Genomic DNA, 27,497 nt, shown 5'->3' on the forward strand with positions numbered 1-27,497 from the left:
ATAGTTAAATGACTTGCTGATGTTCATGTATTGCTCCCTGTTGGAAGACATTCCAATGGTGAAAACAAAATCTCTGCTGTTTGTTTAATTGTGCCCCAGGGTAGAGATGGGAATGTGTCTAGTAGTGAGAACACCAGCTTTAATAAGCATACAATGCAATTTAACAGTTCATAAAACAGTAAAATTTAATCCTGGACTGAGAGATTTATTAAATTTCACTCAGCAAAATGGAGTATGGGATATGAGAGCAAGTGAGAATTAAGTGAAATGATTTCAGGGGTAATAGATTTTATTATCTGATAAAGTAAGGAAATCATTCTTTTTTTTGAGCTATTTCTTCTTAATTCATTCTTTGGAAATAATTGGCTTACATAGAAAAGCTTTTTGCAAACAAAATAAATAAGTTGGGAAAAACTAAGAGCTTTTGTTTAACTTTATTTGTTTAATTTCAAAAGCGTAAAACTATCCTACTAAAATCTTACGAGATTATGGCTGAAATATTTTAAACTGCAAGTTAAGATATTTTGTATTCAAGGAGAATTGGCCAATTTTCTTTTTTTTTTAAATCCATTTACAGTGCCCCAAACTAAATGATGCTTGACAACACTGCAGTTTTGGATGGTATCATTTTTGCATATCAAGTAGCATATTAAAAAATTCTTAGGCATATTCTCTGCATCTGAAGTGATCAATTCTATAAAAGCTTTGCTAAAAATTAACAAAACTGTATTTTTTAAACTTGCTTTGTTTTTCTCTGCCCTTCATATTATTTAAAGAAGTATTAAATGGTTTGAACATGCTATTAAAGGGTATAATAAGTTATAATTGGAAGATTTCCTCCTATATAAAAGTAGCATCTAAAATTGCACTTTTTTTTCATTTTTGGGGGTTGAAAAAAATGATTAAAAAGAGCCTTCCCCCAAACTGGATGACTCTTGATTGGCATAACAAAAATAGCAGCTAATGACTGTGTAAAGATTTAAATGTTTTTAAATTTGTGTCATATGAGCCTCATTACACCCTGATGCAGTAAGTAGGGCAGGTATTATTGCCCCTATTTTATAGCTGAAAAAAAATGGAGTTTGGAGAGGTTATGATTTACCAGAGGACATGTGGCCATTAAGTGCAGAATAGGTTCGGTCCTGGTCATTTGAGTTCATGTTATAAAACCATTATTAAGGCTTTCTGCTGCATATTAAACAGAAACATTTAAGATCATTAGTTTTTGAGGATTTACATCATTTTACTTGAGTTATAATTTTATTTGTAATTATATAACCTCGAGCAATTCCAATAATAACTCACTTTATTAGAATAAGATTTGTCTTTCCCTGATCACTAACTGGATAACTACAGCACTTTACTTTTAAACAAAAACATATTTTAAATTGTTTAACACCCTTTAATTGATGATATACCTGTGAAAGTTTGTGTAGGCTACCTAAGTATGAATTTAGCTATATTTAATTACATGAGTGAAATGTTAGAATTAAAAAATATATGTAGCAAGGTTAACACAATCTCTGCCTGTGGTGCTGTGTATCATTTTACTTTCATGTTTTTGCTGAAGAAGTGCAATTTTTGAGAAAGTTAACACAGTTGGACAAAATTAATTTTTCATCTCTCGATGTTGACGGTCATATTTTACATCATCTGTACAATATCTGTCTTGCGTGAGATACCTAATACATGTGAAACAATAATGAGAATCAAATGTGAGCTTTTAGTTGATGGGCAATGTGAAGTCTCAGTGATACTTGAGTAGTGAATCTGAACAGAACTGTCCAAAGCCAGGTAAATGTTCCCAAGAACTCACATATTGACTCACTCTTTTGACTCCTGTTAGAGACGTCATGGCACTCAGCCAGGAGAGGAGTGAAGGTTGCACATTAGCTCTTCAAACACATCTGCACACAAAAGTCACCTCTAGGGCCAGTGTTGTATTCCATGGTCACAAACAGAAATAGTGTCAGTTTGGGGGCAACCTTTTTGGTTATAGCTGATATTGATCACTTAATGAGGAAACAAAAGGGAAGGAGGATCACTTAACATCTGTGAGACTCTTGTAGTTTTATCTACCATTCTTCTTCTTCTTCTTCCTTTTTTTTTTTTTTTTTTTTTTTTTTTTTTTTTTTTAAGCAGCAATTTAGGCTAAAACAGGTTCTCTCAAGACACAGAACTGACCCATTAGAAAATGGGTTAGGAAACAAAACTAATTTCTCCAGAGGGTTCCTGAGAGCGCACATGCTCCATTCCTGTTGGTTTCACTCCTTGTATCCCCAGTCGCTCTGCGATATTCCTTTCCTGACTACTGCAGAACTCCATATTGTAGCAGCAAACTTCTATCTTGTAAAATCATTCACTAGAATATGACCTTAAGCTTTTGCCTTTCCTCATCCTCATAGTAAAAGCTTTTCTGGCCGGGATATTTCCGTGTTATATTTTTAACAAAACTAGATGCAAAGGTTTTACTTAATCACATTTTACCATAATGTCCCCATTTCCTTTTTTAATTAGGTGCCTCCTAATCTTCCTCAGAATTAGAGGGGATGACTTAGGATCCTATTTGCCTCTGAATCTGGGTATTCAGGGTGACAGGCCCAGCATTTCCCTGGTCTAGTTTGATAAATGACTTAGTTTAAAATGGTGTCATTAGGTACATGCCTTGACAGGATTTGAAGTTTGTCCAAATCAAGATGCTAATTACAACTTTCTTGTCCAGTTAATATTCAGCCACAAAGTAGAAATGTCATATGGGTTAGTTTCAGACACCCGTGAGGTTAATCTAGAAGCAAACTAAAGTCACCATCAAAGTATAATGTTTTCAATACATTCTGCTCTTCTTATTTGGGTAATCATTTGGCTGAGAAATTTCATTATGACTGAATTATCAGACATAAAGAGCTTGCTTTTAACTGTGCATCTCCTAGAGTCAGACTGGGCAGTGTCAGCAGCAGGTACAAATCCCAGGGCTGTCTGCAAGAAGCTACAGTGCCAGGACAAATCATGCTGGGTGCTCCTTGGAGACGCTCATGTACAAATGAAATAATGTTTCAAAGAACATCAAGGCCATCCTCCAGAGGCACAAGTAATGACAAAAGGACAATGTACAGATCGAGGGTCTTGGCAGAAAATCAAAGGGGCTCTCCCTACTGCTTTGATTCGGTGACAGTGTGGTAAGAACATTGGAGTTGCAGGATTTGTTTTTAACAACTGAATGATTCCCCCAGCACCAAAGCTCTGGGCTGGTGTAATTGTCCTAATTCACTCTATCCTGAAAATGACTCCGAGTTGGAGGTTTCTAGAAGTGGAATATTGGCCTTATTTACTCACTGCCTGCTATTTGCTCATTGCCAGTTATCTGATGACACAACCACATTACCTGGCAGCTTGGATATGTTATAAATGCTTTGGTATCCCAGAAGATAAACATTTTTCTTTTCCCTTCTCTTTTGCCTCAATGTAAGGAAGTTACCATCTTATAATCATGTTCAATTTATTCAAACAGTCAAAATCACCTGTGTTTTATACTCAAATCAGTTCCCTTTTAATGGAGCTATATTCCTATGCTGCTTATTAACTTTAAAGTAACCGGAGGGAATTCTTTTCCCTTTTTTACTCAAGATTTAAGTAAAGATGAAATAGTATTCTTCCTTAATTGATTTAAAACTGGTTGAAACATGGGGATCCCTCGGGTGGCGCAGTGGTTTGGCGCCTGCCTTTGGCCCAGGGCGTGATCCTGGAGACCCCACGTCAGGCTCCCGGTGCATGGAGCCTGCTTCTTCCTCTGCCTGTGTCTCTGCCTCTCTCTCTCTCTCTCTCTCTCTCTCTCTCTCTCTCTGTGACTATCATAAATTAAAAAAAATAAAAAAAAAAACTGGTTGAAACTGAAAGATCAAGGTTGTATGCAGGGCTGCCTTCATGGGCATGTGACTTATGTAGTAACACAGGATCCCATGCTTAGAAAGGACCCATGCTCATGTTAACGCTATGCTGTTGCCATCTTGAAATTCTTAACTGTATTTGAATAGAAGGGATGCATTTTTCTTTTTCACTGGGCCCTGCAAATTATATAACCAGTCCTAATTGCTGCTAGTATTCAGGTAGAACCATCATTTGGACAGTTAACTAAGTTGAAGAGCAAAAACTCATGGATTTTTTGTTTGTTTGATTTGACAGTGGGACAGTTAAACATTTGCCTTTAAGGAAGGTCAACACAAATTCAGAAAATTAAAAAACAAAAACAAAACAAAACAAAAAAAAGAAACTGATTCCTGTGCCTTGGTATTTCTGACACCACAGTCTCCTGGTTCTCTATATTCGTGATCTCCCTCTTGTGGTCGTCTCCCTGTCAGTCTTTATATGTTGGCTATCTTTTCATTCTACCCTTACTCCTGGGTGTCATTTAACCTCTGCGTCAATCCTTCTCCCTGAGCTAATAATTTCCAACTTAATATCCCTGGCCCACTCCTGTCTCCTAAGACATGAAGTCATACATTCAGCTCATCCACCAGACACTTCTACTTGTAAATTTCAGAGATACCTCAAACATAGCATCATCTTCCCTCCTGGAACCTCTTGTCTACTGATGGGGGTATAGGTAAAGTCTCTATACACCTGGAGATTATGTTCTAAAGTAGGGGGAGGATAATGATACTTTGTATGTGATAAGTGCTCTGAAGAAAAGTAAAGTACAAAAATAAAGAGTAATTAAAGGCATATTTTTATAGCATTAATCTACATTATTTTATCTCTGTGAATATCATGACCATCCTCTCATTAGCCCAAATAATGACAAACCTGAGGTACTGTAGCCCCCTTGCTGTTTGTCACCACTACCTTTATTTCTCCCCAAATCACTGATCTACTTGTAAATGCTTCCTCCAATATTTGTCCATTTTTTCTCCCTGTTCTTAATATATTCCACTAAACAACTGTCATCACTCACTGGGATTATTTTAACAAGTCTGAAGTTCGCCTTGTCCCCAGTTTTGCACCAAAGTGCAAGCCATTCTCCACACTCATAAGAGTAGTCCTTTCTGGAAGTAGATCTGATCTTGTGCCTCCTTTGAAAGCACTTTAATGGCTTCCCCTTAGCCCGTAGATAACGTCTGTATTCATGGGCATAGCTGACAAAATCCTCAGTTTTCTGATATTTTTTCCAATAACTCTATCTTTTCATTATCTCTACAAACCCTCACCCTCATGGTGCTTCAGCCATAGGGAATTCTCTTCGGTTTCCTCAAAACTGTCTTGCTCTTCTCTCATTTCTGAGCTATAGTACATCCTTTTCCCTCTTCACCTGAATGACTTTTCCACCACCTTAGTGTCAATATCACTTTCTTCTGAAAGCCTTCTCTCAGTCACCCAATTTAAATTAGGGTTTCTTGTATGTGGCTGCTATAGCACCCTGTCCCCCCATTTCAATTTTAGCATGGAATACATCTTATTTTTACTGCATCTTCAATTACTGGGTATAAAGTCTATACAGACAGGCACTACCATCTTGCTTCTATTTTTGTCTCTGGCGTTAGCACAGTGCCTAGCATGGGGTAGCTCATTATGGATTATATGTGTGCTATTTATTTGTGTCGATTTTGGATTTCTTTCTGAATCTAAATGATGTTATGTATATGTTAATGTACTACTATCTAAATACAAATGCTGACAGCAGTTGGGCACATCAAATTGGATTTTTAAGGGTTGGTATTTTTTTCTAGGAAGAACAGTGAAATGATCCAGTTGCATTTCAATTTTAGAGAGTACATTTACTGCCTCTTTTGCAAGAGCTACCTGGGGTAGTCTTGAAGTTAATTAGCCTAACGCAGAGGCAGAGATCTGATATGCTACCTAGAGAGGGCATAAGAAAACAACACAAGATACTGTGTCCTTCGGGAAGTGTTTTCTCTTTCCACAAAGCAAAAATTAAAGTTGTAACCTATTCTTGAAAATCTGTAGAAATGTCAGGCACTATCTTTAAAGGAAGTTAATTTGGGCACATATAATTAAACGACCCTTAATTTGGAAATTAGGAACATGGCAAATTTGGATTTTCCTATGCATCTGCTGAAATTTAGTTTCTCAAAAAAAATGGTATGAGTCATTTTTATGAAATTTTTTTTTTGGCATCACTAATAAAGGCTAAATTTTAAAATTAATTTGTGGATATGTACATACATTTAATCCTATTGAAATTTAAATTAAACATTTCTTGTTTAAAACATGTTTTAAAGGTGCATTGATTAGAATAAGGAGCCAAATATCCATTTAAAATATGCTTAACATGAAGAAATTATTTAAGAAAGTGATAAACAAGGACTGGCATCATTAGAACAATATTTGCTTGATATACTTCATGTATTTATTCCATTTATGCTTATAATAACTGCTCATGATTCGAGAACTTTCTTTTAAAGATTGAGAAAATTAATCTTAATATTTAATAGATTTTTTTAAAATGAAACAGCCGTATCATTAATTACATATTTCTAATAATTTCTCATGAATATTTTTTCTAACTGTTGTGGCTAACGATTGATACCACATTGAGGGTATTAAAATGACATCCTCAACAGTTCCTGAAATAGTTTAAACCTCCCTCAGAGTCGTGTTTGACATGAATGAACACATTTTGGATTTCTCTAGCCTACAGTTCAAAGAATAAGATCTGCTATGCTTACCTCAAATTCTTTTTTTTATAATAAAGTGGGGTATATATAAGATACATAAAACAACTCTGTTTGAAAACATCTAATCATGACATGTAATTGTCAAACTGTGTTTTAGGTAAATACAGCATGTCTTTAAAACCAAATGACTTCTTGGGAGTGTCATCCTCTAGAACTGAGCTGCCTGCTAACTGTGCTCAAGACAGAAAGCAAGCATATTACTGCCTTTTCGAATGCCTTTCCCCTTCTTAAGTGAGCGCTGCTGTAATTTTATTTAATAGCTCAGGGCTTCATTTGCAGGAAGTAGACACCATGTTAATGAATGGAACAATGCTTGTAGAAAAGCTTTAAGATACTGCTTGATTAATCACTTTTTCCTTTTGATGACCATGTTTAGAAAATAATTCTCTATGTCCTCTGATGCAGGAGATGCCGTGGCAGGTGTAGACATCCCAAAGGGGCTGTTTTCAGACCAATATGCCATCTAGGCCTCTCTTTTAACTCACCTTTAATCTTGTGGCCTGACTCTTACTTCTGGTTGGGTTTACATATGAGAAACTGGAAAATTTGTAGTTTAACTTCAGGGGAATTAGAAGTGACTCAGGTAAACAGTGAGTATTACCTAGAATTCAAAAGAAACAACTACTTTTAATTCGAAATTCAAATTTGCTTTTGGACCATTAATTCTGCTGTTTATAAGCACAACACATAATTCTTAAATATCCAGCATAAGTGAAATTGTGCTTGATTTATTTTTATGTTATGCTAAAGAATTATAACTGTGGCCTTTTCTTCAACCTAAAGGAGTATTCTCATACAATATAAAAACATAGAAGAAAGGTAAACTTTTCTATAATCCCAGTATTTCTCTCTCTGTATGTATTTATGAATTTAGGCAACTATAGATATATTTAAGTTAATACTAGGGGCATAATCTACATTCTGTTTTATACCGAAAACAATGTATATCTTAAAAAACTTCATAATTGAAATTTATTCAGTTGTTAAAAGTGAGGTGGGTCTATTAATACTAACTTGAAAGGGTATATTCCTGAGGTTTTATTTTTTCTTAAGCAAATTGTAGTATATCATACTTTTGATTAAAACAATAAAAATAAACACAATATCTATGTGTATGTATCTTTTTAGATCTATGTTGTTGAGAATAATTACCTCTTAGGAAGTTTGGAGCACAGATGGTGGATTCTAAAATATTTTACTGGATGTAATGCTGTACTATTATAATAGGAATATATTATTTTGTAATGTGAGTATATAAATTTTAATTCATCTTTACATGTCAATAAATATCCTTCTGGACAATAATTTAATAGTGTTACAATATATTCAGTTATATAAATATAACATAAACTGCTTAACTTTATGAGGAACTGCTAGGTTATATTTTAAAAAATATAAACCACATTATACTGCACATATTTGTATATACATCTATGTACACTTGTCTTTTTATTTCCATGTAATAAATTCTCCAAGTAAAATTAGTGTGTCCAAGTTTGTCCTTGCCACATATTTCCAGATTGTTCTCCAGAATAGTTGTACCAATTGTTTCTAGTATCCAACTAGGGATGTTAGCATGCCATTACTGACTTACCTCTGGTGAGGAAATTATGATTTCTCTTACTTAGAAATTTTACTGATTCTCTTTCACCTCTGGATCAGGAAAGTGAATGCATGTCATCAAAAAACGAAAGCTGTCTTTCATTTCTAAAAAACATTTCTAAAAAATGTTTTAACAAGATTATTTATTAGAGAGAGAGTGTGAGAGAAAGCACAAGCAGGGGGAGGGGCAGTGGAAGAGGGAGAGGCAGACTTCCCACTGAGCAGGGAGCCCAACACTGGGCTTGATCCCCGGACCCCCTAGGATCATGACCTGAGCCAAAGTAGAAGCTTAATGGACTGGACCACCCAGGTGCCCCTCAATGATCTTTGTTTCAAAGAGCACTTATCTTAACATGTGTAGAGCTAATCTCTAAAATAGATGCCTAACTTATGTTGTATATAGTAGTTGTGTATAGCAGTGTTGTATGTGGCAGTGATTTATGTTAGCATACATTATCATGGTTAGCAGAAAAAAAATAGAATCTTTGAAATTTGATAAGCTTGGGTTGAGACCTCAGATGTGTCCTTTACTGGGTTGATTTGAACCTCAGCTTCTTGAGAGCTATTACTTACATTATTAGATTGCTAAAGAAAATTAAAAAATACATATCATAAAGTTTCCACCACTGCGCCATGTGGTAGGTGTTATAGAAAGCAAACTTTTGACCAGATAACTTCTTTGTGAAATATTTATTTTCTTTCTGATTAAAAAAAAAAGTGTATGTGTGTGTGTGGGGGGGGCAATATTATTCATATAGTTAAAACAGATCTGATAGGCTAAAGTATAGCTGATGTGTTTGTTTCTCTGGTTTTTCATATCTTAACTTTTGGTCAAGGATATTCCTTTTGATACAGCTAATTTCAAGGAATAATGAAATGAAAGTAAACTCTTTTCTTTACGTGATGGATATGTGCAAAAACCTTTGTACTGGTTTCCTTGGGAACAAAAGTAGGTGCAAATGCCTAAGTATAAAATGTGTTGAATTTTGTTCAGCATTTAACATAAAATGATACTTATATTTGCAGTAGGTTTCCCTTTAAAATGCAACCAAATGTGAATATTCCTTAGGGCCCCTTTGTAAGCAGAGAGAAAGAGAAGAGAATACATGAAGGATATACAGCTATGTAAGAGAGCAATGAAGGGGGTTAGTACCAGGAATGCAAAGTAGCAGAAAAAATATCATCTGATGCCCTGAACTCTGGAGACACAGGAGTCTATTCAAGTGGACAGCCTTGTACCAAGATTCCTTGGACAAACTCAGGTGTCATTAATAAGATGTGTCAAAGTATACTTTACAAGACTCCTGTCTATGAGACCCCCAAATGTAGCTCATAAGCAAAAAGGTCAAAGATTAAGTTGAACAACTTCTGATTGTCTTTTAATTTGAATTAATTTCCCTCCCTTCCTTCCTTCCTTCCTTCCTTCCTTCCTTCCTTCCTTCCTTCCTTCCTTCCTTCCTTCTTTCTTTTTTCTTTCTTTCTTTCTTTCTTTCTTTCTTTCTTTCTTTCTTTCTTTCTTTCTTTCTTTCTTTCTTTCTTTCTCTTTCTTTCTTTCTTTCTTTCTTTCTTTCTTTCTTCTCTTTCTTTCTTTCTTTCTTTCTTTCTTTCTTTCTTTCTTTCTTTCTTTTCTTTCTTTCTTTCTTCTTTCTTCCTTTCTTCTTTCACAAATTTTATCAAAGGTATATGTTTTAATGAACAAGAAAAGAATATTGCCTCATTATTTCTCAAACTTCTTTTTGTTTCTTCTGGTGATCATTTTTTTCCTCTATGCCTTTTAAAACATTTCTAACATACTCTTGCTGCTAATTTCTCCGTGGAATTGCTATTCCTTCTGGCGTTTCCCTGAGTCCCTGCCATGTATCACCACCCTCCATTCTTCCTTTAGCTGCAGCTGTTCTGTTGTCAAATCCAGCAGATGAAGATTATCAAACTATTTTCTCTCCTGAGTAAAGTTACATCACCCTCACCTCCTGCTCTTTGCCTATTTTGAATTAATTTCCTGAATGGCATAGGATTAAGTAAAAAAAAAATGTTGTAATGAAAGTTTTTTATGTCTTCGTTTGTGATTTATAATTTGTTTGATCAAGTATAAAACTCAAAAGTGTAAATGTCAAGAGTTAACTGATACTGCTTAATCAGTCATTTCCAATTTTGATGTCAGTCTATTAACCTGCTGACTAAAAGGGCATTGTAGAGTATTAGTTTGCATTTGGTTTTAGAGTCCTCTATGATTTCTTCCTTAATAATGTTCACAGCAGTGTACCATTACAGCTTTTTGCTTCAGTTCACATTCTGATTGTTCTTCAACCTGTGTAATTCACAGTAGGAAGGGTAGTGTTGATTCAGACAAAATTTTGATCCATGCATATTGGCAGGCATAGTGTATGTATACTTTTTAAAAATATTTTATTTATTTATTCATAGGGACACAGAAAGAGACAGGCAGAAACACAGGTAGAGAGAGAAGCAGGCCCCATGCAGGGAACCCAATGTGGGACTCAATCCCAAACTCCAGGATCCTGCCCTGAGCCAAAGGCAGGCGCTAAACCTCTGAGCCACCCAGGCGTCCCTAGTGTATACTTCTGTATCATATCACAGTTGCCCCATTTTGTTCTTTTATATGTGGAACCAATTGACAAAAATATACAGATATCTTGGTAGTTATCTAAAAAATTTCCTACAGTATTGAATGTTTTTCTACAAAGAATTAAGAGTCTTAATAATTAGAGATAATAATTATATATTTGGTGAATTTATTTAATATAACATATCTTTTTAGTATTTTTGTATGTATAATTGTATATTGCATGCTTTTTACCTCCATTTTCTTATTTTTTTGATGTATATCCCAGGTCCATGAGGAAGTAAAAAATAATAGCCTCATTTTGCCCTGAGGCAAACCAAAGCCTAAGGCTATATTATTCATGATTCTTTCAATTCCAGTTGTCTAAAACTCTTTTTAGTTAATAGCAAAGAGAAAGCACATTGGCCTTTTAGCTTGTAATGTACAGGATAATCTGTCTTCAGATATCTTTGGATTCAGGTATACAAAGAAAGTTATAAATAGATTCCTCTACATTTCTCACCTCCTCTTTAATTAATATTGGCTTCATTCTCAGACAACAGTGCAGAGACAGCATCAAGGTTTATACCACCGGTACAGAACTCCAGGGCAAAGAATGCACCTTTTTCCCAAATGGCTCCCTTAAAAAGCCTTGTCACTTACCTGTGCCTGAAGCAGTGGTTGTTACCAGGTCTGGAACACCTGAAGCTAAGATATTGGGGCAAGGAATGGACTCCAGGGGAAGAGGTTCTGCTTCAAAAGAAGAGATGTTGAGGAGGCAAAACAATAGATTTCATCAAATTTCACATAACTTAATCAGAATCTTATTTTTGGTCTTCAGTTCCATGTTATTCTTTTAGTCTTCCACTTAGATGAGTCCTAATTTGACATGATATATAAAGACTCAATGTTAGGGAAATCTTTTAATATTTATCCTATAAAAAAACAAGCATATTCTAATGTCTGAAAGGAGATGTTAGGAATTTCAGAATGTGAACAAAGTATAATCTTAAAAAAACCTTGTGAGAATTCTGATTGACCTTTTCCCTTGATTCCACCATTCTTTCCAACTTTTGTTTTCTTAGCTTTTTCCCACTGCTTTGTTTTTTGAAGCTATGGATGTTAATAGAGAACTCTTTCAAACAATGACTACTTTCTAAGATAGTAGGTACTATTGCAGACAAAACTAGATACCCCCATACTGGTCTGCAAAGAGAATTATTAAGAATTTTGGTCTACTTGTTTGTTCCACTCACCTACTATGAATATCTCAAAGATCTAAATTATCTTTGATTTCTCAGTTTTATTGCTCAGGCTTATAATTGTGTTCGATGTCTGTAATGCGATAATAACATTAATCAATGCTGTTGAATGAATGAGTGAATCAAACTCTAAATCACTTAGAGACAAATGAAAAAAGACAATTAGGAGAGTATATGTTCATAGGGGAAAATAGATTCAAGAGACCTAAGAATAAGTAAACAAAGGCATTTCTTCATGGTACTAAAATAATAATTATTTAAATCAATGTATTTTCAATGTAGAAAATAATCATGTTAACTAAAATAGTGAAGAGATGGGAAGTCTTCAAATTAGGGACCTACGATACACTGCAAAATATGAGTATGCAAATCAGTCCCTATTATTTTCCTTAATGATTTTGTCTCATCTAAATTCATATTATGAATCGCTAACATACTTGGGAGTCTCACTCTTCCCTATAAATTATGACATAAAAAGCTTTATAGTTCACACTTTTGTAAATTTATCCAATTCTATCCTTACAACTCTATGAGGTAGATTACTATTATATTTATTTTAAAGATGAGGAAATTATGCTAAGAAAGACAAGATGACTTCCCATAATGACTAATGTAACAAAATTAGGCACTAAGTCCCATTAGCTTTCTATGAAAATTTTATTTTTTCACATTTCTATGAATAGTAACTGTTACAATTTTTTATAGAGTAATAAGAACAATACAAAAAAAACTCAATAAGAACATGAGAAGTTATAAAGTATATATATTAATATGATTTATTTCCATATTTATTGTTTTATTTTTCCAGAAATGTCTTCATTAATTTCTTCACTATTCTTCAAGTCATGCTTAAAATAGATCTAATTTGACTTTTGGCTTGGGTAAATGATATATGAAGTTTTAGGTTCTCAATTTTTTAAAAAATATTTTATTTATGTATAATGAGAGACACAGAGAGAGAGAGAGAGACAGAGACAGAGACACAGGCAGAGGGAGAAGCAGGCTCCATGCAGGGAGCCTGATGCGGGACTTGATCCCGGGACCACAGGATCACGCCCTGGGCGGAAGGCAGGCGCCAAACTGCTGAGCCACCCAGGGATCCCCATTGTCCTCAATTTTTATAGGCATTTGGAATTAGTATTCACATGAACATTTAAACTCATGAACCCAAATTTCTGGTGTATTTTTGGTTTTCTTATTTCTAGATCTCAATTTAGAAATAATCAGTTTGTTAACAACAAGGAAATCAATTTTAATTTATTATATCAAAAAGAGAAAATATAAACAATATTGATGAATATAAATTTTTAAGTACAAGAAGCCAATTTGAGCCCAAATATCAAAATAATTGGATATATTGGAGCCTTGCTGGAAGGACAAAGGATACTTCCACTTGATATTGACTCTTCTCTAGATCAATAGTAGTTCCAAATGTAGTAAAAAGCAGCCGAGATTTAACAGGGCCTAAATTATTAAGGCTAGTGCATTGTTGCTAGAGAGTTCATTAACAATCCCATCAATACAGCGTTCTTCATGGACGTTAGTAAGAGCTTCATGGAACATTTTAAAAGAGAATGAGATATCTCAAAGGACTGATCTTAGTTGAAAAAATTTAATTAGCTAAGAATAATTACATTAGTTAAATGAAACTTTTAATTGAAAACCTGTTGGCATTTTCTAACCTGCTTCACAGATTCCTCTAATCATTTATATTTAAGAAGTGGAGAGTTTCTCTACATGGTGTTTGAGAAACATCTAAACATCCTGGAATTTGTATATAGATGTTCAAAGGAATTTAGTAAGTGTGGTAGTAAAAACAAATAGGATTTTCTGCTTGGGAAATGGTGCATTTTAAAGATATATGTAGGAAAGAAAGGAAATTATGTAGAAATATTCATGGTAAATACGTAATTCTTGGAAATAATGCAAAATAGTTATCTCCTAAAGCTTTCACAATTGTTAAAATTCCATGGACTGAATTTCAGACCATATAACACTCTAAAAGCTTACAGGAAAATATTATCATTTGTAAAATTATTTTGTTGAGTGTTATTAAGAAAAATGTCATTTAGCAAGGGTTCTTACAAAATTAAAAACCTAAAATTGAATAATATAAACATAAAAGGCCAATGAAAACTCTTACTGTCAAAATTAGCATAGATCACATTTTAGATTGTATTTTACTAGTTGCTATTCAAAATAGGTTAACTAACTACCTCTTTGGGGTAGCTTTTAGCTTAAGCCAGAGAGCATTGGTTTGAAGAGACATAGATATTTATTCAAATTCACAAATTCACAAGGACATCAAACAAATCAATCTGTTAATTAATAATTATTTAGATATTATTATTAATATTAATATTATTAGATATTAATATTAATAATCTTTTACAGTTCCATGGAATTAATCCTGGCCCAGACCCATTTCTTTCTGAATCTCAGCAACACTATCACCCAGTGCTTTCTTCTTCACTTCATCTTCAGAAGATTGCTGAAACTTGAATTCTCTAACTCATCAATTTGATGGTGAAGCTGAGACCCATTCTGTTCTTTTCCCTTTTCTTTTTTATATCTTCTCCTTTTTTATATCTTCTCCTTTTTAGCTTTCATGGGTGCTGAATGCCATACAGGTAGCTACAAAAATTCATATTCATTTTAAAGATCTTTCATCATGCAGTTTTTGACATCTCCTTTTCAAATAATCTACAATAGAGAAATCTCTCTGGTCAGCTAAAAAATGTAAAGTATAGGCATATCCATATTTTTACTGTGTAAGAGGACACAAAAGAAGATAAAATCTTGGGATCTTAGTGAATGAATTTGGATCAGAGACAAAGGGTTTTAGTTTTCCTCTGCAGAGTACTGGGAAGCCAGGGTGGGTTTTAAGATGGATGGATACTTTAGCAATGAAGTTAAAACAACAAATAAAATATAATACAAGTATTAGAAGATTCTATTGGGCCATACAGTAATTGGGTAGAGTATGGAACACAGACAATGGATAAAAAAAGTGACTTTTGATTTCCCTTATTTATTAATTCATACGAAATGTTGATACTAAAGTTTATCAAACAAGCACATAAAGCATACAGAATTATGGGAAGAAGATAGATAAATTAAGATTATGATTGTATTACAAAGGCCAAAATAAAATTGGAGTGAAATCTAAGTTTCCTAGGAATATTAATGTAAACCACAAAACACCTTAAAATCCAAGTGGTTCCAGCCCCTCTTCTTACTGATGAAGAACCTGAAAACAAGAAAAAATACAAGGCAGATTTATCTGCAGTATATCTGTCCAACATTAGCCCTTCCTTTACTAATAAATACAAGATACTATAATACATTGCCATTTATATTTATTCTTAAATTCTATTATATTTCTCTATTTCTATATATTCTAATATATCTAGTCTTAAATTCCTTATATTTATTCTTAAATTCTAAATTTGTCAGGTAACATGTGTATATGTAGAGCTTTTAAATAGTTTTTTAAAAAAATATTTTATTTATTTATTCATGAGAGACACAGGAGAGAGGCAGTGACATAGGCGGAGGGAGAAGCAGACTCCCTGCAGGGAACCTGATGTGGGACTGGATCTTGGGACTCCAGGATCACTCCCTGAGCCAAAGGCAGACGCTCAACCTCTGAGCCACCCAGGCGTCCCTTTTTTATAGTTTTTTGTTTGTTTTGTTTTTTAGCTTTGAATCGTGGCATTGTATACACATCACATTGTATAGGGATCACATTGTTGTTGTATGATAATCTCCTTCTTGCTCCTTTCCCTTTCAGAACTTGGTCTGCCTTCTTGAACAGCATGAATTCTGTTCCCTCATTTAGGGTAACAGTGGGTACAGAAGGGTTGAAACATTATACTTTCTAAACCAGTTCCTTGTTTTGGATCATATCCATCTTGAAGAGATTACCACTCTTCTGGTGATCATCATCCTCATCGCCTAACACCTGCCTATGCACCATGTGCCAGAGACTGTGCACACTGCTTTAATGTATTATCTCATGCAGTCTGTGCGGTCCACGCAGCTGCTGGTAAAGAACTCTGTTTCAGAGTAGTACAAAGAGCCGGCAACAGAGAAAGCATGATGGCAGCTGCAGTGTAACTGGGAGAATTGTCTCTGACAATTGGCTCCCGACTGGGTCTGAGGGCATTTCTTCTTTAGTCCCCTCAGTTCAGTTAGCAGCCACTGCGCACCTGCTCTGAGCCGGGCAGAGTGCTGGGTGTAATGTGCCAGCTGAATGAGTGAACACCAGCCTGCCTTCCATGTGTGATCCTCACCCTTGCTCAAAGGGGTGGATGATTCTCTGTCCCATTTAGGCTTGTGCTGATTGCACAAGGGAGCTCCAGAGGTCAGAATCTACCCTTTCCCCACTGCCCTTAATATCCATACCTTTTTAATTGAAGAATAATATTTGTAACTGTTTTTCTCCTGGAACTCTCTGGTTTTTAAAAGTGATTTTTCTAACAAGGACAACGTAGGGCGGATCATCATTTTTTATGTTCAATTACAAAATGTGGAAACAAGGCAAAGGGGATTTAATTTTTTTCATTATTTGTTTTAGGTAAAGGATCAAGTCAATGAAAGAGCCAGAATTCATAAGGTTAAATTCCATTAGTTAGACATGCTGCTCTTTGTGCTGTGTACTATACTTCAGATGGGAATTCAGAAATGAGCAAAATCTGAGACATAGGAATTCCAGAATGGATCTGCCACCTGCCAGCTAGCGTTCAGATCTCAGAGGGGACCCGCCTGCACTTATTTAATGGAAAGATAAATGTGTTCACGGATCTGTTACTATAAATTCATTTAGAAGCGGGACAGAGGCTGCACTCACATTCCTCCCAGGTCTGAGCTGCTGGCAGATTTGGTTCACTGTACCTCTGGGAGGTAATACATTCTAGCTAGGTGGCAAAGTGTGATTGTTATTCAGAGCTTCCTAATACCTGTTTCTTTTACAGTTCCAATGAACTTTTGGGTTGAATTTGTCAATTTATTGAAAAATGCTTTTGTACACATACTATGGGCATGGCAATGTATGGAGTACTGTGCAGGACATTACAAAGATAAGCATGGTTATTACCCTAAAGTTGCTAATGGTCTAGTAGGAAAGAAAAAGAGTGAGGAAGCATAAACAGTTTTATTAAAACTAGAATGTGCAATGAAGAAAGAAGATACAGATCAGTGATGCTTAGTTTGGGAGGATTCTAGATATTTCTAGAATAAAATGAAATCTAAGAACTATCTTTCCAAAAAATGCATGATCACTCTTTAATTTTAGATAGCTGTGCTGGAGTAAAATTGACATACTATAATCTTTCCATATTTAAATTTTACAATTTTATGAGTTTTGACATACATTTGTACCCATGAGATTATCACTAAATCAAGATTCAAACATATATCACATCACTCTTAAGAGTGATTACATTTAAATGTTAGTCATTACATACAACCTTCTGTGTATTTGGAACCCAGACCAAGAGCCCAAAATGGAAAAAGGGCTTAAGCAGAATGACACTGTCACAAATGTAACTCTTCTTGGCATAATAGAAAAAATAAATTGCAAAAGTTATGTGCCATGTTCCCCGAGTGAAAATTCAGTGGGAGGTACCCAAAACCCACACTACCTGAGAAGAGAAACGCTCTTCTCATTGGAAAGAAAAATAAATACTTTGGATAGCTTTTTTTTTTCCTGAGAGATCTTTAGTATTTCTGAGAGATTCTATGTACCAATATTCCTTCATAAGTTTATATGTAGTTCAGAATTGTTCATTTCTAGCTATTTGCTTCATATAAATAAAAGCTCTGTTTAAATTTTTGTAACTCCTATCTCTCTCAGAACTTTACAAAGGAGATGTTTAATGATGGTGATTATAGTGATCAAAAACAGAAATAACACATGCAGTCAACATGAACATGCTTGGTAAAACTGCTTAGTACTAAATGCTTCTGTAAATGAAATCTAAATATATAGAAATGTTTTGACCTTTCACAGAATCTATGATTATTCCTGCTTTTATATATATTGGGAAATGTTTCAATTATACATATAAAATAAAAAATATCAAACAATGGTAATTTTTGTTATGTGAAACTTTGGAGAGTGTCTAATTCCTCTGATTCTGCTATTATTTAAAAATGCATAGTGGACTTTTCCAGAGCATAAAAGAAATATAATCTGTTCTTTCAATACTTGAACCATCTCATCAGGCTTGAGGTTACTTGAGATAGATGGAATCATACTGGGTGACTAAACCAATTTCTGTGGCAATAGCTCAGCCATAAAAATTAGCCACTTGTCACTCTTTCACCTGCATTCCCCATACACACTCCATGCCTGAAAGTAATTAGACTAGATTTAAGATAAACCAGGCAATGAATTAGTGAGATGGTTATTGCATATTTAAAATGTATGCGGAGGTACTTCTTAAGATCTTTTCAAACCACCCATTTAGATCACTACAGTTTTATTGAAATATGTAAGACTACATCGCACAATTTTAAAGATTTGCAAAGCAAGTTTTTGGCTGACAGACGTTCTTTGTAGGTTAACTAACTTATTTTGGAAGGAAAAATAAAGTCCCAACTGCAGGGTGGTCCGATGAAGTGTCTCAAGTGTGCTCCTATTACTACTATCGATAGACACTTGAGCTAACAGTGAAGCATAGGATTTCTTAGATCTGTTGTACCTACCTACTCTGCGCTTTGCCCTGTATTCCCAGGGTGAAGAGATAGTTTAGCTTTCCGATAAGTGAGATCCATTTATATATAGCGAGTAATTATTCTTAAAGGAGAAAAGAGGACAGACTATTTTATCTTCATTGCTGATTTTCTTTTCTCTGCTTAGCTTTTGTCTTTGTAGTTTAGGATGTGAATGACTACAAGTGTATCTAACTCCTTCCTCTGGATTTTAATAACCAAATTGTATACATGTTCATTTTTAATTTAATAGGTGAAATTGCAGTTATGTTTAATCCTGAAGCTTTCTTTGGAGGCAGCTATGCTGTAAAAGAAAAAAAGAAAATCTTACTTGGGAGCCAAAGGAACATTTGTTTGCATCTGAGCTCAGAAACATACTCTCTTTGGGACCTAAGGACATAATTGTCTGGTGTTCAGCAGAGCCTCCAAAGATAGGAGACCTGATGCTATCACTTTATCCTCTATTGCCTTTCATAGTTGTGGTACGAATAGGCTTAAGACGGCAGCCCAGGTGGCTCAGCGGTTTAGCGCCGCCTTCAGCCCAGGGTATGATCCTGGAGACCGGGGATCGAGTCCCACATCAGGCTCCCTGCATGGAGCCTGTTTCTCCCTCTGCCTGTGTCTCTGCCCCTCTCTCTGTGTCTCTCATGAATAAATAGGTAAAATCTTAAAAAAAAAAAAAAAAAAAAAAAAGGAATAGGCTTAAGAGAGGTAGTTGGGTATGATAGTTCAGACAGTGAGTGTAAGAATTAGGGCTTGCCTGAGTCTTGTTTCTAAGTCTTATTTCTGCCAGAGACTTGTTATGATAGTTTGGGTAGTAATTCAAAGAGCCAAGCTCTGCCTGAATCTTGTTTTCCGAGTCTTCTTTTTCAAGGTGATGAGACCTTGAGAAAATTACTTTGACCTTGCTAAGCTTCAGTTTCCTTCTTTCTAAAACCATAATAGTAATATCACCTAAAACATATGGTCTTGGTAGAATTAAATGATACAACGCAGGTAAAGAAACTGACTCAGTTGTGTAGTATTCTGTAAGCATGCAATATAATTTGATAGTAATAATAATATTATAAAAATGATTAAGCAGTTAACCTGTATGCCTCTTCTACTTGTTTCCTCTTCTCTTCCACCCCTCCCTTTTTTTCCCTCCTATTTTCCATCAAGAGGAAAGTCAAGGCGAGGGACTATAAAGTCAATATGAGAGGGTGGAAGACTTAGCAAGAGCAGCTGAATCAATCTTTACAGTTTAGGGTTGGGAGTAAGAGATGCCCCTTAAGCCTGATCTTGAAAGACACTCCTAAGACCTTTTCCTTTTGAGAACCCCCTGAGCAGCCACTGCATAGAAGAAATCTACTTCTTTCATGAAATCATTCGAGGTTAGTGTTCCTAACTTCCTAACCTATTATTGACACAATCTCATACATAGATGTATTTTTTTCTGAATTTATATTTGTCCATTCTCCACAATCTATACATTTCCTTACTATGTAGTCCAATTTTTGGTATGTATTTACTACTTATCAAAAAAATGAGGTAGATTAATACATTCAAGTACTCATCAACATTTCTTGTATTTCGTAACTTTAAAATCATTTAAACTATTTTGTTTTATTAAATGTAGAGCTCTGAGCAAAAAAGCAGAGAGAAAGATGTGAACTCCTGATACATTGTCTGGATTCAAATCCAGTCCTACCTCTATATGCTAGGAGCTTAGGCCAGTTACTTACCTATTCTCTGACTCAATTTTCTACTTGGTACCAACTCAGTGATTTCCAACTGGATAATGGTTACAAGAATTTGAAGGGGATGATTTAAAGATAATGATTCATACATAGTAAATACTAAATGAGTGTTAGCTAATACTATTAGTAGTATAAGACAGACTTTCAAGCATATGCCTTCTTTTTTTTTTAAAGATTTTATTTATTTATTTGTGAGAGACACACACAGAGAGGCAGAGACACAGAGGGAGAAGCAGGCTTCATGCAGGGAACCCGATGTGGGACTTGATCCCGGGACCCCAGGATCATGCCCTGGGCCGAAGGCAGGCGCTAAACCACTGAGCCACCCAGGGATTCCCAAGCATATGCATTCTTGTGAAAATAAGAAAAACATTTTTGAAACATCAGTTTTCTCACAACTCTTCAAAGGTAAAAGAATTTGCTTGTGTATAGTTTGCAAAGAAGATAGTAAAGCTGAGTCCGACAGGATAGCAAGTTTTAATGGTAAATAACTCCATATTATTACATGGAACAACTAGTCTAAAAGTAGGACAAAGATAACACTCTAAACTGATGAAATTATCAGAGAGTAGTTTCAGAAGTTCTCTGTATCACTTTTCATAAATCAACATATTTTAAACTGGAAATTCAGGAAGTAATGTGATCAGCAACTTTTTAATGACTTACAATACTTTTTCTCTAGTATTTATCTTCTATTTAATAAATATTATCTTTCTTTTATAATTTCATGTAAGATTACAGATCTCAAATAGTTTTGTTTTATTACCAACTAGTGTGTCCTCTGATCTTGATGCTGAAACTATATACCAAAAACAATTTTTCAAACTCTTAATTTGGCAAGATTCTTTCTTAGTATTGTCATTTTAAGTAAGATACTATTCTAGGATTTTCATATAAGTCATATAAGACCATGCAATTCAGTAAATCATGGCAGGGTAGTAGTAATATCATATTTATATTATTTTAGTTATTTTGTGGAAATAGATACAAATTTTCATCTTGAGAACTATTGAATGACATTTAGCAAAGTTTTAAAGAAACTATAGAAAATAAAAAGAAAAAAATTAAATTCCATAATTATTAACTTTCAAGAATAATCATTGGTTTCATTTTAGGATATTTTCTTCTTTTTGAAAGAAGAATCGTGCTGTTGTTGATATAACATCTAGTATTGTGCTTAAGAATACTAGCTCTGAGCAGAGAGGCTGTTTGAGTCTAAGGCCTCTCCACTTGTTAACTGTGGCTTGGCTTAGTTACTTAACATCTCTCAAACTTGGTTTCATCATTTGTAAAATGGGAACATTAGTAGTGCTTTTATTAAACCATTATTGTGAGAATTAAATAAATTAAGTAGCACATATGAAGTACCTATAAAGATATATAATGGCTTATGCTGGACATACAGCTCTGTATAACCTATTTTTACACTTAACCTCATATCACAGGCAGTTTCTCATCTGAGTATTTTTCAAAACGTGGTTTTTAGAAGTTATGTAAAAAATATCATTGTAATTTTATTGTGTCTCCTTAGGTTTGAACATTCAGTATTTTTTAAAAAATAAGTCATGTATGTAGCTTTTGTTCTTCTCTCTGATTTGCTTAGGGCAAATTTCAGAAAGAAATTACTAGGTTAAAAAGCACATGGATGTTTTTAAGGCTCTTTTGTGCTGCAAATTGCAAAATTGCCCTTTATCTTCCCTCGAGTAGTGTGTGAGTGTTCATTGCTCTATACCTTTGTTAACAGTGATTTTTTTTAAAAATTCATTTTGTTTTGAAATCAAACGTGTCTTTCATATCTTGGTAACTGTTTTTACTACCACCTGTGTGGCATATAAGGTATGTCCTCTGATGTTACCTCAGGCCAAAGACAAATAGTCTAATCCTCAGGCTCATGATGTCTGCCTGTATCAACTCTGTGATTCCAGTTCCACTATGCAGCCATCAGCATATGAGAAAGTAGTCAGCTGGTATTTACAAAATGAAGGTTATGAATCTGAGCTATATTCCCCAAAGATTTATGAACTATAAAATGGCATTATTATTATGTTCCGTCATTGCATTGTGCTCTTTAGCTGCCTTCCATTTTCTGTGGTAAAGCTCCTTAGGATCCATTTGCATGAAAGCTACTGTGTGTACTCATTTTGTATTGTATTGTGGCAAACGCTATAATCTACAGGGTTCCTATTCATTTTGGAATTCATTTCACAGCTCACTAATTGTGTGAATGAGAAGAGGAAATATATGCTTTTATTCCGAAGCATGCCAAGCAGATGGCCCAAAGTTCATTGCTAGCAGTACTGTCGGTGTGGTCCTCTTCTGTAGGTAGTGAGCCTGGCATCGATCCGTCACACACAATGTGAGGGTCCATTTAACACAGCAGTTGACAGTCACTGAGCCTCTGGTTGGTTATGACTTATAAACATTTTATTTTTTATCATCAACTTCTAAAGTGGTCAGTCATTTTGAGCAGGTGCAAACACAGTAGAATTCATATTTGTTTTACTTGAGAAGACAAAATGAACCTTTATTCATATGGAAATTTGGGGAAAAGAAAACAGTACAGGGGACTAAGCTTAGTTTCTTAAAAAGGGATTAATACATGTATGGAGATTCAAAACTGTAGCATCATTTCTGAGATTGAACCTTTTGAAAAATTAAGTTGAAGAAAAAAGATTGTGGATTATATCTAAGCCTTTTAGGTGAATCTCCTTTCAAATCTCTTGTTCTTCCTGTATAAGGAAATTGTTTATTTACTTTTATATGCAATGTGTAATTTATGTAACCATTCTAAATGTTCCCAATTGCACTTATCCTGTGTGTGTGTGCATATGTGTGTGTGCATATTGTGTAGTGAGACAATCAAATAGAGCCAGAGGAGATGACAAAAAAATGAAATAATGAATGTCTTCACACATTTCCTACTTCAACAAGGATACTAGGACAATATGAAATTGGATTATTACTTTGGGAGATGGGGGTAGGTCCAATATTCTAATAGAGTTGAGGTAGTAATTTGATCACAGTATCTTATTTAAGAGAAACAAAGCATCAGAAATACCTACATGAAAATAAAATGAGTGTATATTTCTCTCACTCCTTCCTTCTTTCTCCCTTTCAAAACCTCCTACTATGGGTTTCACTTGTTGTATTGACTCCATATTTCCTTTTTCTTGGCTTTCAGACTGATGCTGCTCTAATGTATGATGCCGTGCACGTGGTGTCTGTGGGCGTCCAACAGTTTCCCCAGATGACAGTCAGTTCCTTACAGTGTAATAGACACAAACCCTGGCGCTTCGGGACCCGTTTTATGAGCCTAATTAAAGAGGTATGTCAGGAGAAGCACATATGCCTGGTCTCTTTTGTCCTCAAGGTGAATGAATTGAGATTATTTCAGTTTTCCTAACAGGTGACCTTTTATTTTTATCTTTTGAATTAAATTTCCTCCATACAAGCAAAATTAACATTTTTACTAAATGATGTGGAACAAAAGGGGGGGGGGATTGCATGACAAATAAACAGATATCTTTCAAAATATCTGATTGCGTTTAGTAAACAGATGAAAATCTCTGACTTATGATTTACGACATTGTTAGTTTTCACCTTCCTGAATCTTTATGTGTATTTCTTTTCATTTAAGTGGAGATGCAGTGTAAAGAATGCCTATATTTTAGGCAACCACTTTTAACATGAATGCCATTTGCACCCCACTAAATTACATGTCTTACAAGAATTGTTATTTAGATCTGTGGTTCCTAAATATAATGTCTAGTTATTTTAAGTATGTTAGCAGTTAACATAAAACAGAATTACCTGGATTCAGAGAAGTGCAGTTTACTTCATATTGATAATGCAGTCATTCTTATGGCCATATATCATTTCTGATTAGAGCAGTTATGGTTATAGACCAAGAATGCCCATAGTGAGGGAAAAAGGGTAAAATTCTAAACATCATACTCACAAATGCACACACACTATTTCCAGTTATCCTATCATGAAGGAAATCCCTCTGTCAGCTTAGGACACATTTCATTTGATTATAACAGCAGTTTTTATATGAAAGTGTTAACTATGAAAATTTAATATTTGTTAGGAAAATCACAGGGATTATTACCATACGAAATTTTCCTTAATGGCTTTAAAGAAATCATCAATTCATCATATAATAAATTATTCATCTTGAAAAGAAAAGTGAAAATAGGGTCATAATTAAGAATCTCCAGGTTCTTGGCAAAGAATACCCATGAATTTTCCACACGTAATTTTTAATGTATTCTCAGATAGGTGAAACAACACATCTGAAACATATGTAGTTAATTTATTTACTTCACATTCTACATTTATGTCTGCTTTAAAACTAAGCGTCCAAGAGCTGCAAACATAGTGCATAGGTTTGTTGGTTAAAGAATTGCATTCTGGATGCAGCATCTGAATATTGAGGTGTGTGTCAAACTGTCCTATAAGAAACAGTTGTGTGAAACTCACTATTGTATTGATTGTAAGGTGTTGTCGAGGACCTAGTCCATTACATCACACAGTGCTCCTCTTTATGAGGACCAACGGGAGACATTCTTCTCAGAATTCAGTGTCAGGAAAAGCTGAGCTTCTCCTGGGCAGTTGGTAGGTCTTAAATTATGGGCCCTGTACATTGTGTTTCTATCACATTTTCTTCATTGCTTTGGTTGCTAGGAAGTTCAGAATTAAATTTGTGGTTGCCTTTTATTAGTTACGCATTCTTACCTGATGAACATTTCTTTATGCTGCCTTTACCTCAGATCATTTTTTTAAACTATTTTTTAGTTTTATTTCTGTACTTGTTAATCGTATTGTCTATTTTTGTACTAGTATGCATTTTTGTTAATCACCTAAAATTATTTTCTTTGGGGAATGTTGGGTTAAAAATATTTTTTCTTCCATATTGGAAACCACTTAACAAGTATTTCAACTCAGTGATGAAGTCTTAAAATATGTATATAGATAAGTATTATAACTGTTTCTGTTTTATTTGCAATTTTTTAGCCTAGAACTGTTTTAGAATCCCTATACATAACTATAGAAATACATGGAGGCTAAGAAATGTAGTAATAATGATACCATTTGTATCCCTTCTTGAAATGTTACCTATAACCTATTTGGTTTTATTTCTTTGGATCTTGGTATATATTCTTTCAAACATTAATAGCTGTGAGTATATGTTACACTACTTAGAATTTTCACATGTAAATATTTTTCCAAGCTACTTCCAAATGGCAAATAATGGAAAACATTATTTTTTGTATATAGCCAGCAGAATGAGAAAACTTTTTATTAAAAAAAATTCGGAAATTTGCTCACCTGTGATGGACTGAACCCATTATGTAATTAGATTATTATATTTTCACTTCCTTCTATGTGAAAGGCCTCTTTTACAGGAAGTATAGCTTGACATGAAGTAATTTTGATATATTTCTCCCGGTCTTGCTTAAGGGAAAAATAAAGTAATAAGTTAATTATTCTAAGAGGAAAGTGTATAATTGAAGTTGTATAACATAGGTTTTCCTAAATTCAGTTTCTTTCTCTGTAATAAAATAAGCTTATGTTCATATTAGTATGAATTTAGGAGTGGTACTTTATAACAGTAATTCTATTTGGAGTCTCCAGTGAGATATTCACTATCTCATGTATTATAATAAGTGACAAAATTATTCTCAGTTTGCCAAAGGAGGTTTGCTAGTTAGAACAATCTTCAAATCTCTCATAAAAAGTTATACACAGAAAATCATTATTTAAAATGAAAAATTTATAATAGGTTTTATACTGGGACTAAAACAGAGTCTGTAGACAAAAATCCTCCAAAGCTCATAAGAGGAAAATAATGTTTTAAAAATCAGTAGTGATACCAATTTATGAGAAGTAATGAAAATAGTGTTTCCTATTTTTTTGTGTGAAAAAATGTTTTATCTTCCTTTACTTATATGTTAACCCATTGTATTTATTTATTTGTTTGTTCGTTTCCTACAGGCACACTGGGAAGGTCTCACAGGCAGAATAACTTTCAACAAAACCAATGGCTTACGAACAGATTTTGATTTGGATGTGATCAGCCTCAAGGAAGAAGGTTTGGAAAAGGTACTTGAGTCATTCAACCTATTTACTTTATTATTAAGTGAAAAAAATCCTAATGAAGGAATAGGGAAATATTCCCTTTTGTAGTCACATTTCATGGGCATTTGACTTTATCGAATAACTCTTAAAAATACATATTCGATTCATTATATTGAATATAATAATTGAGAATTAGTATTCAAGGATAAAAAGTGTCTTAAGACAACTAAATATTTTATTTTCTCATCAAATTTTTCTTATACTTTGAAATGCATATAATTTTTATTAGCTTTAAGATTTAATATAGTAATTAAAAGTATTTATACTTCTGTTTGCATAGACTTTCCTATTTGGAGCAGGTCATAAAAAAGGATTAAATACAGAAGCATATTTCTATTGCTGGGTCATAGTCAAGTGAAATATCTGACTTAATGTATGCAAAGTAAATTAGGTATGAACATAAATATATTACACTCATCTATCTTATTTGATTATATTTCTAAGGTAAAGTACAGACAAAGATTATAGAATTTGGGTGTATGCTTACTTTAAAAATACTTTAGTGTAAGTTTGTTTATATTTGTAATATATGCATTTATATATTTTTCCTGGTAGACTCATTAAAAATGTATTAAGATATTTTGATAAGAACTTAAGAAAAATTTATATTTGCCTGAAATAGTATTGTTTTAAAGATAGTAAGGTGTCTTATATTTCATCTAGCAATTAAACATGGAACATTATTTATAAATGGAAACTTGAGTCATAAGAAGAGGACTTTAACCTAAGAGACAATAGCATATTTGAATGTTGATTCAAATTATTCTGGAGAGAGAAAACATGC

The 27,497-nt window shown here is 34.1% G+C and overlaps 1 protein-coding gene across 1 annotated transcript in view; it reads left to right on the forward strand.

Moving 5' to 3' along the window:
• The window catches only part of GRIK2 (glutamate ionotropic receptor kainate type subunit 2), a 1,069,280-nt gene that overhangs the window by 786,354 nt on the left and 255,429 nt on the right, over nt 1-27,497 (forward strand). Inside the window, 2 exon segments of the mRNA XM_049092419.1 lie at nt 23,754-23,897; nt 26,570-26,677. Of these exon segments, the coding sequence (XP_048948376.1) occupies nt 23,754-23,897; nt 26,570-26,677 (252 nt within the window).

This window comes from Canis lupus, chromosome 12, assembly GCF_003254725.2.
Source record: "Canis lupus dingo isolate Sandy chromosome 12, ASM325472v2, whole genome shotgun sequence".
NCBI lineage: Eukaryota > Metazoa > Chordata > Mammalia > Carnivora > Canidae > Canis > Canis lupus.